Source organism: Buteo buteo, chromosome 7, assembly GCF_964188355.1.
Source record: "Buteo buteo chromosome 7, bButBut1.hap1.1, whole genome shotgun sequence".
NCBI lineage: Eukaryota > Metazoa > Chordata > Aves > Accipitriformes > Accipitridae > Buteo > Buteo buteo.
The window spans coordinates 27,600,967-27,618,664 of NC_134177.1; the positions used below are offsets into that span (position 1 = coordinate 27,600,967).

The 17,698-nt window shown below is 39.1% G+C and overlaps 1 protein-coding gene across 3 annotated transcripts in view; it reads left to right on the forward strand.

Moving 5' to 3' along the window:
• The window catches only part of LOC142032815 (glypican-5-like), a 416,769-nt gene that overhangs the window by 132,558 nt on the left and 266,513 nt on the right, over positions 1-17,698 (forward strand). For 2 of the 3 annotated variants that reach the window (XM_075031958.1, XM_075031960.1), the window contains exons 3-5: positions 2,467-2,597; positions 7,297-7,356; positions 9,233-9,358. In XM_075031958.1, the coding sequence (XP_074888059.1) occupies positions 2,467-2,597; positions 7,297-7,356; positions 9,233-9,358 (317 nt within the window). The remainder of the gene's footprint in view (positions 1-2,466; positions 2,598-7,296; positions 7,357-9,232; positions 9,359-17,698) is intronic. The other variant, XM_075031959.1, reaches the window with a different exon arrangement.

The window sequence follows — 17,698 nt, forward strand, 5'->3', positions numbered from 1 at the left end:
AAGTGTCAGATGCTGTTTGACAGGGACTGTCTCACACTTTTTTTTCTTCCTAGTAAAGCACAGTCTGGATCTCAGCTGAGACATTTAAGAGCTACTGACATTACAAATAATATATCATTATTATATCTATCATCTTATTAATCTCACTTCAGATTAAAATGTCTGTGCTGTAGTTTAAATTACAGAGCATTGCTAGTATTTCTTAGCATATTAATGAGAAGAAAGGCACTAAAAGGCCTGCATGACAAAAAAGTGTGAATGTGATTTGCCCTTTCATTTAACAAATTACTTTCTTTTTAATGGAGTAGAACTGGTTAAAATTTTCCACTGAGAAATATTTTTTCCTTAAAATACTGTGGTTTTATTTGATATGCAGGAAACTGTTATTACTAGTTAAAAAGAAACCCCAAAGTTAAGGTTTGGCATAGAAAATACTGAAACTTCTGCAATGTAAGGAGTCATTTTATTTCTATGGTATCAAAAATACTAATCAAAACAAAGTGAGTATTTTCATTTGGAATGCTTAAACTATTGATTCACAACAAAAATGATGACTCTAAATCTCTGAAACTTCTCACAGGAAAACCAAAAAACTTTGTGTTCTTCATTGCTTATGTATGTGAGAACCACATTGTTTTTCCAAACCACTCTGATGTTAGTTGGTTAAAACTGTCTTAAATGCAGAGTGACTAGATTTGAAGTGTATGTGATTCGAAGACATAAACTTTAGTGACATGATGTAATCTAAGATGGATTTTGTAGAAACCTATGCTGGGATTTTGGGTCTGCATGCTGTAGGAGACCTGGGTAACCTGGGGCAGCGGAGAGAGAGCATCCTGTGCAGAAATGTGATCCAGCTGTGTTAGACCCTCTGTTCAGCTCCAAAGGGTTCAAAAGGCATTTTTTTAATATTTTCATTTGCATAGTGTGTTTTTTTTTCTTTTCAGAAGTTTAGAAGGGACTGAAACAGACTATTCTATTTTACAAAGTTGTGTTTTAAAACAATGCTGTGCTAGTCCGTGGTGAGACCAGAACAATATACACGGTGCATGGTATTGAGTGAGGCAGCTGGCTCCTGCTCTGGCTGCTGGAGATATGTCAGGATTTATCCAGTATGTTCTCATTCAACTGCTACAGTTTTAGGTTTTTTACAGCATATTATACTGGACCAGGCCATAACTCACTCAACTAAAGTTGATGTTAAGTGTCATGCCTACACAGCTTCCAACTTTTCATGTTTGATTGGCCTATTTTTTCAGCGGAAAATGTCTTAGCTTTACATAGCAGTACTTTTTCTGGAGGAAATGGGCTAAGGCTGAGAAAATTGTCCTGTACTTGCACTGATGTATACAACATAGTGGTGCAATGGGGCAGAGAATATTACTTGAAGTCATCTGTGGTCTGAAATACTCAGCAGATAGGCAGTTGTGACTCAGTAAGGGTTTTAAAGATGCTGTAAAATGCACAGCCCAGCAAGAATCTCTCTCACCCTAGTTATAATGGAAAACTGAAGAAGGGTTACCAAATTCAGTGCTGTGCAGGATGATGGATTCTATGTGATTGAGGTCTCTGGTAGTACCATGCCCACAGTAGGATTTCCTTTGTCTTCTTTTCATGTTTGCTTGAGGATTTAAATGTAGGTGAAAACATTACAGTTACTTATTCGTGCATTTGAAAGGGAAGAGGTTTGTCTTACTATTGTCACTTAAAGCTGTTACAGCAAATAAATGTGGCAGGATGCAGGAGCAGTGTCAGATCCACAGTGCGCAAAGGATAAACACAAGCTTGCTTTCTCCTTGTCTTGTATTAAATCCCCTATGAGATGATTCAGGAAGGACAGTAAGGGCAAATGGCTGAGTGACGTCAGTGTTCCGAATGCAGGATCCAAGGCACTGATGATTCCCAGGGCTGGAAATTCTATTTTTATTCTGTTTTGTCCAAGAAAAGACTTTATTGACAGTGATTTGTTGATGCTGACTTCTTTTGCTCATTTTCTTGTTTTAAGGGAACATTGTCCAGTTAAAGGCTGGAAGATTCAGTTGTCTTCTGGCTACAAGCCCCTTCAAACACCAAATAGACTGCTCTCTATATACAGGGCAGATGTTACACCCAAATCTGTGTACCTTCAAACTCCAGGTATGTTTCTAAATAAAAGTTTGGTTTGGCAACACTTCTGTCAGTCACTATTTCAGCATGTTTCCAGGTGTGCTATAGTCCATGTATCCAGCGACAAATCCATGACTGTTGGCTTTCTGGTAGCAGTGCTCTTTGCACTGCCTTATATTTTAGTCATTCTTATGCAGGGGATTAGTTTCCAGGTCCTGGAAAGAAGAATCCTTTCTTTTTCTCACCCAGATGCTTTCTCTTCCAGTAAACACCAACCACAAGGAACAAGCAGACCTTTGAGTGATTGTAAATCAGTTTCTCCATTCAAACCCAGTTTTCCTTTCCCTTCCTTTCATATAGGTTGATAAAGTGTGTGGACAGCCCAAACAACAAGAAGGGAACCTGTCATCAGACAATATAGTGCCAGTGAAGGAAGCGACTGAAACCCAGACATTCGTGATGGCTCACGCTAGTCTGAACAATAAAAGAAGGTAACCCTAAGCAACAGCTGATTTGAAATAAACTCTCTGTCTCACAATGTGTGTTAAAGGTTCCTTGCATCATAGTATTTAAGCCAAAGCCACAGTTCTGTCACCTTGTCTGTGTGGTATCCAGCCATTGCCATCACTGATAGTTATACAGATGTCTGTGGTATTACATTGCAGGTCTTTCCAAGAAAAGCTTTTTAAAGGCCAGACTTGATGTCATTACTTAGCACCAAGGTGTTCATTATTTCCAGAAACTTTCAGTGAAAATGATGAAAGCTTTTCCTCAGCAAAGTCTGAGTAATTTCCACAGTCAACTCTGAATTACTTAAAATACAACTGCCCAGGTCTTTAAGGACTTGAGGTTATCCAAGGGCAGAGGTGGGAAGGAGGAAGGAGTGAAAAGGAAAGATTCATTGCCCTGATGCAAAGTCAGTCTCTCATTTCACAGGTCTGGGGAGGAGTAATAAGATCCGTTGCTATCTCCTTGATTTGTTGCATAACAAAGCAAGAGCAGAAACATTTATGTTTAGGCTGGTTGTGTCCATCTTGGCTTCTGTTCTTCAGCTGCATGCCAGTTGAGACACTAGACAGCTGAATTACTGCCACTGGCCCTGGCATGAGTAGCCCAGCTCCCAGATCTAGTCTTTCTTTCACTTTCCCTCATGTAGCTCCTGGACTGGTTTTCTGTAAATTCTAAGGGGGGAGGGAAGGATGTCTTTGCAATCCCACTCATGATACATGAGTAGATGTCAGTGCTAACTGACCATAAAATCACAATGACATATTTCTGGCTAACATGTTGTTCTCTGTAACACCAGTATTAATCTGGAACAACTTCAGCAGAGTAAGTGGAATTGTGCTAGGCTTATGCCTCTATCTGAGAACAGTATCTAATTTGCCCAGGGAAATTGTATCATTTGTATCTCTGTATGTTGGATAGGTGGATGACAGACAGCAATGTTAAAATTTCCATAGCCTGGATTCTGGAGTTTGAGTTGTGTAGATGAGAGTTTTATCCATTTCTATTTTAATTCTCATCTAAGCTTTCATGAATAAAACAAACACTGCTTTAAAAGATAAAAGTAATAGCAGCAAGCTAAGTTATTTGAGTGACTGATGAGTTTATACCTTTGTAATTTAAAACCAAAACACAACAGTTTGTGCTAGTGCTTGGAGCTAATTGATTTTTACCATGCAAATCAGAGAAAAGACCATTAAGGAAATTAAATTAATAAATTCAGCAGTAATAATCCAAAGAACAGTTGTAGTACAATTGAAGAAATATGCTTTTAAAAAGAGAGCCCTAGGACTTATACTGGGACTTATACACTGGCAACCAAAAAGGCAGAATTACCAACCTATTAACAGTAACCTCTTGAACAGATGCAAGTGTGTTTAATGGCGTGATAGCAGTTCCTTCTTACCTGAGGATCTGTTCCCTCCCCTTCCCAACCATCTAGAATTATTTGGATATTGACCTTTTCAATGTAAGACCTGTAGATGGAAGAGTAAACATACTAAAACTCATATACTGTAAATTAGACAGTTTCCCAAAATTGGTCTGTGCACTGAAAATTAATTTATCAAAAAAATCTAAACTAAGGCCATCCTTATATAATTAGTATAAAACAATACTGAAACACAGTGTTGACAGGTATTGTGGAGAGCATACACACCAAAAATGAATGATGGAGCCATGCCATAATTAGTAAGAAGTGGAGAATATTTTTAAATTTTCCACAACTTCCCATAAAACTCATGGCATGAAGCTTGTCCTTTGCTTCTTGGAAATGGTTGTGAAACAGTAAATAGAGTGAAATACACAGTGATTGGCTACATCACTGTGTTGTTCATCATCTATCAGTTAATCACATATGATATCAATAAAAAGCAATTTTAGGTAATAAAATTTTATACTGGATGGGTGAAATCATTCCTGCAGTGAGTTGTGTAAAATACACTTAGAATGACAGATAACTGCTACAGTGTATCTAGATTATGAAAGTAATTACATGAATCTTTTTTTGGTGCCATTCCTTCTGGCAATTTAAAAAATGAAGAGCAATAACATCAGTTGTCTGTCAGTTTAGGTACAAGGTCACACAGGGAATTGGCCCGAATCTGTTGATCTGTGTAGTAGACATCCCTCCAAATGATTCTTAATTCAAGGGGAGTATGGAACATGACTCCTGCCTTTAAGAATAAGGAAAGAAAAAGAGAAAGAATGAGCCAGCACTCCCCAAGTAAACAGAACAGCTGTGGCTCGTTCCCTTAATGTGTCAGAATATTCTCAAAGAGAACCACCGGTCTGGTTAGCATATATGTAGGAGAAACCACAATAAAGTGGCCTCTGATCTCTTCTGTAGTACCACCTTAGAGATGCCCTTAAAAATCCAATGTTGAACAGCTTATACCTACATATGTATGTTTGCTCCAAAGGTATTACATCTTTGCAAAGCCAGTTACAAAATCCTTTTCCAAAGAGTTTGAGAACCTCTGGTTTCAGCTGTTCAGTAGAGTCGAGGCTGCTTGTACAGTTTAAAAGTGGGACTGTTAAGATGGAGTCTCTTGGCACCATCTGGCCTGACTGGTCTCTCTTCTGGGTGTGTGTTTTTTGAGTCTGGTTGGAGGCAGTCCTTCTCACCCCCTGCTGTTCTGCACAGTGTGGTCCTGCGTGGTCCCCAAATTCATGTAGCAACTGGATCCTCTTTTGCAGTAGTTGGACCCTTTTCTGCTCCTCCTTACTCTTATGGGTTCCTGGGAGATTTCCCATCTTTCTTTATTTTCCCCTGCATTCCATTCCTGCATATTTTTTGTTATGCAAGACCAAGAGTCAGGAACAATAGTGCAAGAAGCTGAAACTTGAATAAATGTTCTATGATCTTGTAGGAAATCTTTTCCTCTGATTAAGCTGAAAAGTATAGATTTGATTAGTAAATTTTTTTTTCATTATGCAATCATATTCAGGGATTGAGTACAGCACTGAAACTGGCAGGATTGCTGCTGTAGTAATTTTTTAATATGGAAGTTACTATAACATGTAGTAGAGATGACAAGAAAATTGAAACCATATGATGGTACGGGGAATGTACATGGCATGTACAGAATTTCAATCAGTAAACTGGGATGTTATTGCTGAGTTTAGCACAAAGTACTATTCTGGTCAGGGTCTGGACTCCTAGCAAAGTTGAATACCTGCCTTTTAGCATGTATGCTGCATGTAATATTTCAAACCACTAACCATAGACTGATTAGAGATCTGTATATAAAAATATGTAATGTTTAACAAAGAACTATTACATGATACTAGGTCCCTAATTGGAGGAGGCAGGCTTTGAACTGATGTTTTGTTGGGATTTCTTTGTTATGCTGTGGACTTATGGTTCTTTTATACATCTTAAAATAAACAATTTTGAGGTTTGGGGGGAATGCTTGGAGTCAATGGCATCTATTTTATTTAAAATTAACTATCTATTGGGTCAGGCATCACATGATATTATTATTGACATTTGACTATTAAACTGCTAGTACAAAACAGATTATTAATGCCAGATGCAAATTCACTTAACTGTGGAAATGAATCAAATGTTTCTGACTGACTGGCCAAGGCAGAAGTTTCAGCAGACCCAGATTTTCCCTGTTACAAATTCTCATTTCCTTTTTTGACTGTGTGTGTTGGAATCACTGCTTCATTGATGACAGGTGACAGTCACCTGATGATGATCAGTGCAGGTCTATCCTCTCCTGTGGCCACCCCTGCCATTAGTTCCCAGAAAGTATGATGGCAGCTTTGCCATTGTCTGGGTGTCCTCAGAGCTGCTGAAGGTGGTGCTTACTCTCTCCAGTAAGAGTTAACTGGATTGGCAAGTATTGTTGAACCTGTTTGCCAGCTGTTGCCATTACTTTATACATGAGAGTATGCGTATAAGAAAGAGCAGAGGGTGGTATCAAGTCATGTAAGTGGAAAATTGCATCATGATGTTGATGTTAATATTAAATACAATGTTTAATGTTAATTAAGGGACCTTGGGATATCAGTGCCACGAAATGCATTTGCGCTAAATAACTACCAGAATTATTTCCATAGTTTTTCCTCCAATATAACCTTAAAGCCTGTCTCTCCTGTTTTGCAAAGTCAGGGTTTTTTTTCAGTGGTGCAATCTGTCCAGAACTGAACAGCAAAAATATTTGTATTCACATTCTCTATTAAGACAGCAAATTGCTTGTTGTACCAGAAAAATGAATGCTACTCGTTTGTTTCCCCCTTCCCATGGTGGTCATTCTAAATTGTTTGCTATTGTTTTCTTGTATAGCCTGATACATTTACAGTTCTTCCATTTGGTATCAGTTATAGTTAATTTAAGTACCACTGAATTTATTTTTGTCTTTTTGCTGTGTGTGCTGCATTTGTAATTGTGCTTTTATTTAAAAATGATTGGGAGAGACAATCTCAGTTGTATTTTTTTTCAGTATTGCATTGACATTTTTAATGGCGTCTATACTTTGGAAAAATCTCATGACAATTTCCTTCTTATTTGTTTTCTTATATTATCCTGTGCATGTGCTTGATGATCTTTCTTTCAAATAATTTTTACTTTTCTCTTTTGTTTCTCATTTCTTTTCCTTTTTTGCCTGAATTCCTGCTTCTCCCCTCCTCCCCAACCTCTCCTGATTGATGCTTATTTTCCCTGGCCTATTCCAGTTCTCTGCCTCTGAAAGCTTCAAAGAATGACAAATCAAGAAGTTTGAAAAAAATCTCTCGGTAAGAATGAAAACAAGGTGACATACTTTGTTGTCTCTACACTTAGCTCATCTCCATTGAAAGCTGCTGTTTCAGCTGTAATCTAGGAATTGGCATACTTTTGATACTGCTTTTAACTGTGGGGCACTGGGAAACCACACATTTTCTACCTAGTGTGTTTAGTTTTATATTGATGAAAAGTAAATATTTTCACTTGTTAAGGTTGAGAGTTGGGCACAGAACTCAGCCTTTGCCAAGATGCTACTTTGAAATGTCAGAGCCCCACTCTGCTGAAAATGCAAAGGAGTTTAAGCCTCTTGGTGTGAGCTGAGCAACGCAAGCTTTAGACTTTTCCTCCTTCAAAGAAAACTCCATTTTAGAAGCTGTAAAATCTTTAGCATCTGTGTCACCTTTCATAATTGATACTCTCTGGCTATTCTATCAGGTAGGTGGCCTTCTATCTGGGCCTAGCTTTACTGTATAAATACTTAGAGCTCATATTTGTAAGTTAGTGGTCAAGAGGTAGAAATACCAATTCCCTTGTCATAAGCCCCCAAATTCCTGATTTTTTTCTTTGCTTAAAATGACAGTTTTCCTGCATTCTTAGGGTAAGTTAGTTCCTTGGGACCATGCAATGACTAATTTATCTAGAGCAGGATTTTATCACACTTAAGATAAACAGGATGGTTAAATGCTTTTGAGAAAGCATAAAGACAGCTGTGGGGAGAGATGACCACTGCCTAAACGTTGTAGGGGTAGATACCTAGCGGTGGACTTCTATATTGTTTAAAGCACTTGTTGCTCCCAAAAGAATAATAAATCCTGACTGGTTTTGTGCCGAGCTCCATCCAGCCATATCCTCAGGCACCTCTTCAGTGCAGTGTCCCCTTATGGCCTGCCACGCAGGAACATTATAAACTGGATCAAGTCCTTTGGCCTTCCTAATGGGGCTGTTGAGCGACTTCCGAGACAAGCAGATAGCTCCACAATAGCTCTAGCTCGGGTTTTGTGTCCTGCATCTTGTTCTCAGTATCTTTAACATCTTATACCAAACAGGAGCTTCTAAAGCTGTGAAGATAGGGAAATTTCTCATTCTGAAATACTCTCAATTGTGTACTGAATTAACATCTGTGGTGTTACAGTTTATTTTTATGGCTACCTCACCCAGATACATACTATAGGTATAATCAGATTATAAAAGAGGCAGCAGTTTGCCCACAAGGAATTTTTCGGTACACATATGATCAGAAATGAGCTGTTTGTACTGGCCAGGAGTTTTGGTTATTCACCAAAGCAGCAGGCATAGCCTTCTCTTAACAGGTGAGGTGCCAGATATGATGAGAGAGAAATTTCTTTCTAATAAGAACGTGACAATGGATAGTGATGATGGGGAGGAATTGGCCCCACCACATCTCAAGGAGATGACTTTCAGTACTGTAGTTGCATGTGTGGGGTACTTATTGCAGGTTTTATGATGGGATGTTAGCTTTAGGAAGCCTTTTCCACCCAGGAGGTTGTTGACAGTGTTCTTAATTCATCTTACACATGTGCAGGAAATGGAGAAATATTCACTTCCAGTAACAGAGAAAAAGGCCACTCCCTTAATCATGAAGTTTTCTCATGATTAGATAGTTGGTGTAGACTTTTTTCAAATTTTGTGTGAGATGCATTAATTTGTTAAAACCACCCTTTGTATGTAATTATGTGTATTAATGCTGGACTAAGTAAGAGTGGATGATATGTAGGAGTAAAATACACTAGAAACAGAAATTAATCAACTTAAACTTAATTTCTGTAAGGGTTCTAAACTCTTAATCTTGTGGAGGGTTAAGTTGACAGGGGACTTAAACCATAAGTGTACTGTTCTGTTGTTAAATGTGTTCTTCCTATGTTACAGAGAGTTCATCAATTACATGAAGCGATCCCGAACCTTTTATGCCTCTATAGCAGAAAGGCTGTGTGATGGAGACCTGGTGATGAGAGACAGCTCAACCTGCTGGAATGGAGAGGATGTTGTAGAAAGGTAAAGTTACGAGTAAAAGTTTTCCCTAACAGTGAAAAAGGTGACTTCATGTCCTTCTTATGGTTCAGAAGCATTCTGAGACACTGTTGTCGTTATAAATTTCTCCTTCATAGTGAACTTGATGCTTAATTGAGCAAGGTTTTTGCTAAAATAAAAGGTTTTTAATGCTGGGTTTTAGATATCTGCGTTAAGTATAGTGGAACACTTTCTTGAAGGGCTGCTTTGTAGAGTCCCTTTCTTTCACTATAGAGAGACAGCTCTTTGTCTGTGGAGGCATCTTACCCTCTAAAGCTCAGTTAGCAAGCAGTTCCTCTGTGACTGATTGGAGGGTCCCTTCCAGTCTGCTGTTCATAGGCTCATTAGTGCAGAGCTGAACATCATGTTTGGCCATAATTTAGAAAATGTGTAGTTCTTCCTGCAAAGGTGTCAGAAAAATGCAGTTACCAGACCATTATGTTTTTAAAGGATTTCCCTGCCATTTCTTTTCAGAGTTTCTGACATAGCACTTTGAATAACAACTGGTTTTGGAATTGCCCAGCATCCTTACCAGAGCATATTCTGCAGGAATTCTTATAAAGTTACAATTAATAAATGCACTGTTCCATGTTGGTAGAGCAGCTAGAAGTTCTGTAAGGTGAAAAGATATTTCTAGTTTGTCAGCTAGTTTTTTTCCCTCTATGTTTTACCACAGTCTAGAATCCAAACTGGAAAATATACTTGCACCCTCCATGAGCTAAACTTGTTGCTGTCATTTCTCTTACTCTGTATAACATGAGGCAACGTTACCCTGAGGAGAAAAAGAGGTATTCAGAATACAACTATATCTGTGACTATCACCGTCAAAGTATACATCAGGGTTTGCAGTGAGAGCTGGTTGGAAGTGTGCCAGTGAATGTTTTCCAAAAATGTCTTTTGTCGAAACAACTGTTTCATGGGATTGTATTGGATTTCATGATGTTTCTTTCTGAAGTGTGTTTTGTGGTCTGTAGCAGTTTTACAAGATAAAACTCTAGCATTCTGTTTTCTTGCTTTAAAACAATTTTCATGGTTGAAACAATTTTCATGGTTGAAAATTGTTTTGGAGGAACTTATGGAATAATTCCAATGTGGAACAGAGATAGATGTTACAACTATAGGCTGTCCCATTAAAGGGAGTTCTGACTCCCACACAGCTCTGCTTAGAAGTTTAGTATTTCAATGTATGTTGGCATTTCAAATTAATTGTAGAAGCATATATTTGAAGATTTTGGCAGCAATGCAGTATTCTAAATATTAATGTATAGCGATTGTAATACTGATGGAAGTTTTTAGTGTAAAAGTAATGAAGAGGAAGTGGGGAGAATATCAGTATTGCTAATCAGAATTTCCGTTTTGGAGTCCCTTTTGCTGGTAACATGTTGCTGGATAAGAACAAACAGCTTTCTGGCCAAAAGAAAAACAAGAAAAGCAAAACCAAGAAACATTTTCTATATCAACTCTCTAAACAAAAACAAAAACAAAAAAATTAATTTTTAATTTTTATCTTTTTTTTGTTTTTAAAAAAAGCTGCTTAAATTGCTGATATACATGTCTTAGAAAGGCATGAATGTGAAAGCTGTTGGTTTTTTTTTTCCTTTGCCAGTCAGTGCTTTCCCAGACCTGGAGACATGGAAGAGTTTCAGGTTTGAAAAGGGTAAGAAGCTGGGAAAAGTAGGAGGAAAAAGACTAACAAGACCCCTCATATTTTGAATTAAAAAGCAAAAACAAAGGGAAAAAACCCCAAAACAACCTACACCCCAACAACAACATGAACAAAAAAAACCCCACCCCACCACCAAACCCTGAAATATATCTATTTGTAGTTAATATATTAAATGGGCAAATTAGAAAATAAAAGTTTAATTTCACATGTTTAATCAGACAGCAATACATATACATTTATCAGTTCTGTCACAGTATTGATTGCCTTAAAAGGAGGAGACTTTCCAGGCAGGCTGCACTGCCAGCAGTGCTACACAGCAGCACAAACATGGTGCCTGCTTGCTGGCAAATTTTACCCCTTTCATGATCTGTTTTATAGGCTGGACTTGTCACCAGTTCTCCCCACGTGAGAAATAAAACTGTCGTGGTGATGCCTGAAGATGGATTTCTCCTTGCTCTTTCTCCTTTCCCAGGAGACCAGAGGATTAAATATCAGCTGTAGTAAACAGCTCTGAACTCAAAATAGAGCCTTATTCTTAACTCTGTATCAGAAAATAGACCACCCCAAGTAATCTGGTGGATCTCTTCTGAACCAGAGTTTAAGGTTACTCAGGCTGCGGAACTGGCAAAAGCTGTGGTTCCTGTTTCCTTGATGCTTCTTGCATTTCATAATGCTATTTGAAAGCTGAGTGATATTTATGCTGCATGCTAATTGGCATTCAAGCTCTTCAGGAAAAACAAACTCAACCTTTAAAAACAATTTGACACATAAATGCAGCCTGAAACAATATGTAATTATTACTCAGAAATGGGGATTGTGCATTCAATTAGTAGAAAGGGCGCTTGAGGTCTGTCAGAGGATGTGATAAACAGGATTCTCGTACTTTTTTATTTTATTATAATTCTCTGGATTGGGTTTTATCATGTTTAAATCAATGCACTAGCTGGCAAAAAAGAGTTTGAGCTGCCAGTAAATACACCATAAAGAGAGAGAGGTTGTTTCTACTGGTTTTAGGGTATGCTTCTGGCCTGCTCTTCAGATGGACAGCAAAACAAGGCTTTGCTAGTGTTAGTTCAGCGCCTTTGAAGACATTAGAAATACTTGCACCAGGAGTACTGTCTTTCTCTTAATTACTTTTTCGAGGAACTTGTTCCTGGAACAAGACTTCATATAAGAAATAGTCTGTGAGGCTAATAAATGGCCTGAGTATACAAAGAACACTCAGAGAAGATGAGGCAAGAGCAGAAAACCTGGAAAAATATCTTGCAAAGCGAAGCAACCTTGGAGGAGTTTCTATGCTGGAACCTTTCTTTTGTGGCAGTGTGTCAGATGATTATCTCAATACCATGTCAGTAGAAGAGATTGCAGAAGTTGACAGTGTGAACTATAATGCACTGCCAGGACCTGACACCATTCACCTAAGAACTCTAGAAAGACTAAAGGGTTAAATAGTTGAATTATTCATTGTGATACTGTAGTTTCTTTAAGAGTGCTCCAATAGTAGATGATGGAAAGATGTGAAATGTGAAGGCATTGTATTTTTAGCAAAATAAGGATTTTGGAAAGGTGTGGCTGGTAAACTTGGTATGTAATAGTAAAATCTGTAGAAACTATAAGCAGATGAACGTGATACTTAGGGAAAGGAATCAACATGTTGAGAGTCTTTAGAAGGAGGTAACAAGCATGTAGACAGGGTAGATTGCTGTAGTCTGCTTGGATTTCTGATAGGTGTTTGATATGGTCCTTCACACAAGGCTGGTAGAGATGAAAATAAGGGTAGGGAATCGATGGTTATAAGTTACAGTAGAAAGAGATCACCAGTGGCAGTGCATGGGGGATTTGTGCTGGAACCTGTGCCGTTCATCTGTCATAAAAGACCTGTGAAGGGGAGTGAATACTGCAGTGGCAGCATATGCTGATGATACTAAGTTATCCAGGGTAGAAAAGACAAGGGTCACATGTGGTTAATTGCGGGAGGAATGACTAGGCAATAAAATGGCATATGGAATTCAACGCTGGCAAATGTAAAGTGATTCACAGAAGTACAATCCACATGTTGCATACAGAATGGTGCGCACTGAGGTGGCTTCCACTGCTCCAGGCATGCGGTGTCTGCAGTTCTGCTGTCGCCAGGCTCAGAAAGAGCACAATTGCAAATGTACAGAGGGAGCAACAAGGAGGAGGATCAAGGGCATGAAATGGATCCTGTATGTGGAATGGCAGGCACTCCAGCCTGACACAGAAAAGATAGAAGGGGAATATTATAGCGGCCCATAAAAATCATGTGTGTTGTGGAGATGCTGAATAGGGATTTGTTGTTCACTGTCTCTTTCGTTACAAGAACAAGAGGCATCTTCTTAAATTAATAAGTGATAGCTTGAAAACAGAAGGAGATACTCCTTTGCTAAACTTTGGTTAAGCTGTGAAAATTCTTGCCTTGGGATGTTTGGGTGTTTAAAAAAATGGATGAATTCATGAGTGTCCTGGTTTCAGCTGGGATAGAGTTAACTGTCTTCCTAGTAGCTGGTACAGTGCTATGTTTTGAGTTCAGTATGCCAAGAATGTTGATAACACTGATGTTTTCAGTTGTTGCTAAGTAGTGTTTAGTCTAAAGTCAAGGATTTTTCAGCTTCTCATGCCCAGCCATTGAGAAAGCTGGAGGAGCACAAGAAGTTGGCACAGGACACAGCCAGGGCACCTGACCCAAACTGGCCAACAGGGTATTCCATACCATAGGACATCACATCTAGTATAGGAACTGGGGAGTGGGGGCAGGGGAATCACCGCTCAGGGACTAGCTGGGTGTCGGTCGGCGGGTGGTGAGCAATTGCCCTGTGCATCATTTGTACATTCCAATCCTTTCATTATTGTTGTTGTCATTTTATTAGTGTTATCATTATCATAATTAGTTTCTTCTTTTCTGTTCTATTAAACCGTTCTTATCTCAACCCACGGGTTTTACTTCTTTTTCTGATTTTCTCCCCCATCCCACTGGGTGGGGGGGAGTGAGCGAGTGGCTGCGGGGCGCTTAGTTGCTGACTGGGGTTAAACCACAACAATGAGCAAATTCAGCTCATGGAAGAGCAAGTTGTAAAATTACTATCTGAGCAGATACAAGGCAATCAGGTGCCACAAGCAAGTCTCTTTCTCTAAGAGCTGAGGCAAAAGGTTAGGCAAAAGATTTCCTCTGGTCACTCTTAGGCAGCTGCTCCCATGGACTTCTTTTCTGTAGGGGCTAAACTGCAGCAACCTTCCTCTCCTCAAGAATCTTTCTTCAACTATGCTAAATGCTGGCATTGAATCACTTTCTGCATTCTCCCTGGCCGTGGTAGCTAAACAGGATTTGCTATCTCACGTCTTGGCTTCATAAAAGGCAGACTAGTACAAAACAGTGCCCAAGAAGTTTCCCGAAAGCTCATCCTGAGTTCCTCTGTTGATGTCAGATTTACATCTTTGCACAAAACATGGATTCCCCCTTTGAATGCTATTTTATGAAGTTCGGCTTTTTGTGAAGTCTTGGCTGCAATAGAGTTGTCTTATAAGAGACTGCTCTTTCTGCTGCTGGAGAAGGGAAAAGGAGATATGGTCTCACTGGCAGGCTCTTGGTGTATGCCTGTGTACAAAGATGAGTAATCCTGATTGGAAATAGCACTTTAAGGGAACAGTGGGTTGTGAGTACTACATTAAAGTTAGATGATCATTCAGTCCATACATCTCTGCCTGCCTACTTATCTCTTGCAGTTTCTATTTCAAGAGAGATGAAACAATCATAAATAATAAATAGACAAGCAGTAATCTGCATATAAAAGAATTAAAACATCATGAACGTAACTGGCATTCATTATAGCCGACTCTAGGCACTGTGTACGCTCTCCCACTCTTTTGCCATGGCTGTTCCAATAGTTCTCAGAGAGAGGCTGACTGCAATCTGAAAACTATCAACTGCAGTGCATGCTGCTTAGGCTTCAAGGCTGGAGTGTGAAAGTTGCTCCGGGCATTTTCAGCAACCTCAGCACTTGCCTTTCAGATGTCAGTGACAGCCGCCTCCTCTGTATGTCCAGGCTTAATCCTGAAGCAAAGGCAATATTGCAAGCATGGCTCTGCATCCCTCAAGCTTTGCTAGAAGGTGCATACTCAGGGCAGCCCCCAAAGACTGTTCCCTAGTTATCACATAAATGGACGTGTGCCTTTAGCACAACCGTTTCAAAGACACTCCTGTCACATGAACAGTGTGTCAGGATCTCAGGACTTCTGAAAGTTGAGAGGTCTGCTCATGACTCATGTGAGAGTGCAGCTGGCTGTGTGTGGGGACTGTCCCACAGAGGAATAGACACTAAAATCTGTTATGTTGCTCCTACAGAAAGTGTTGTCATTTTACGAGTTGAAATTTAGAGGCTGACAGATGCTAGTGTGAACTGAAAGATTGCTGCTACCATTTCAAATCTTTTTCCTTTTAAGGAATGAGCACTTGCAATTACTTTGTTATACTCTAAAATGCACGCCATCTCTACTGTGATGTTCCACCATGCAAAAACCAGCTTGAGTCTTATAGTAGGAAAATGTGAGCCAGTAATGAAGAAAATTAAGTGACTGGCTTTGTTATTAGCAGTGGTGGATGCTTGGGATCTCTGTAATAAAGTCCCTTTTTCTCAGGTGCTGAAATACGCTTTTTAGGCTGTGTCTCTAGTGCACAACAGGCATGGATCTTCAGAGAAAGGAATGGTGCTGATAACCCAATGCCCACACTATCTGTACTTTTGAGGTTTTACTTCAGACTAGCTCTGGTGCATTCCTGGGGACTGAACGCCACTGGCATCCTTGAAGTGCATGCTTAGTTTTTTTGAAAAAGAATCTGGTTCGGAGACTGCTCTGCAATATAAACTGGAGTGTGAGAAATTGTGACACTGAGGGGATTAATTGAAAAGTATAAACCTGATCAGAACTAATGTGCTAATGTAGACACACTTGGTGGTCACCTGGACACCTGCGTTTGAAGTCTGGGGTCTGAAACTTTAACTGCCTCAAATAATAAGTACTTAGAGGCTGTAATTAGCGTGTATATAAAGAAGTTTGTTAAAAAATTGTATCAATGCAATCTATTGATGCAGTTAATTTATAGTGACAATTTTTTTAGCACCGGTGTAGTGCTTCAGAGCTGTCAGACTGGGCTGGCTCACAGGTTTGCTGCTTTCTGAGGAGTTCAGCAGAAATGTTCCCTCCTGGAGCTAAGCCAGCCTGCCTGTGCTAGATGTGTGAAACCTAATGAGATCACAGCAGGTACTGACTTGGCTGCAGGTGGTAACCTGAATCTAGGCTCTTGGCTGCTTTGGATGCTATATTTTCCATTTACCTCCCCCCCCCCCCCCCCCAACTTAGAACAGTGTCAGCCTTCAGGATGACTCTGAAAAAGAAAACTTTCAAAAGTTTGGCAGAAGAATTGTTCTTCGAAGAAGCAAATCCAAATCATGACCATGATGTGCAGCAGCTTTACCTGACTTTTTCTAAGCAAAGTGTCGTCACACTTCTAGGTCAGTGAGATGTTTTACAAGTTACAATTGCACTGTAGGTGTGCAATTTGTTTTAGGAGTTATTGCTACCTGATGCCTAACTGTGGAACAGGTTGGAAGTTTCTACAGAATTAGGAGGTTGAAGAAAGGGATGTTACGCCAAAGTAAGAGGAGGTCAATTAACAAGAGTTTGGGCAAGCCAGTAGTGGCAGAATACTTTTGAAAACTTGGGAGTTTAAAATGTGTGAAAGGAAGAGTAGATTTACTAGGTGGCATGTATTGACACTTAATGTCTCAGCAAATCTAAGATAATTCTGTCTCTCACTGCATTTTTGGCAGTCTTAAGTCAAACATTAGTTTGACTAGCAATCACAGCTTTAGATGGAATGAATCTCTAGTGAAACAGAGCAGCTGTAGTGGCTGTTGTGGCCTACTGATCTATACTGAATTTGTGAAATGGCTTAGTGAAGTCATGAAGAAATAATAGATTGTGTCAAGAAGAAATGGACACTGGGATTTTTTTGTTTGTTTTTTTTTCCACAGTCACCAAAATATTTCCAAAGTAAATGATATGCTGCCTTAAATCCTGATGATTATTCAGTGTTCCATCATGCTCTAACTAGGTCTTAAAAAAATATTTTGGAACTAATATTTCTGGTTCTAAATCTGATATCTTGGACCACTCTTTCCTCCTTTGAAATAAAAGGGTGTGTTCCTGTAAGAACAGAATTGGGAGGTCCATGTCTTAAAGAGCAATGCCTTGCTTCAGACTAAAATATCTGTTATGTTAATTGCATTTAAATAAGATACCTCTGTTAAGACTTTACTATTTGCACTGAAATTTAAGGCTGTTTCTAATGTTTTCTATCCACCACAGAAAGACCAAAATAGTGGTAATGTTTGTTTAGATAATAAATTAGTGGACAAATAAACCTGTAAAGCTTATTCCCCTCCAGGTTTTTGCATCTACTTATTTGAAATAACTACATTTTGAAAGCCAGCTCCTTATTGTAAAAAATTTAATAAGCAGAATATGTAAGTTTGATTTCTCAGTATACTTTTAAGAAAAGCAATCTTCCATGCTCTCATTTTTTTCTTTCAGGCAAGAAGTACTGAAATGTAGTTACAAATGCAAACAAGTTGTGTATTAGA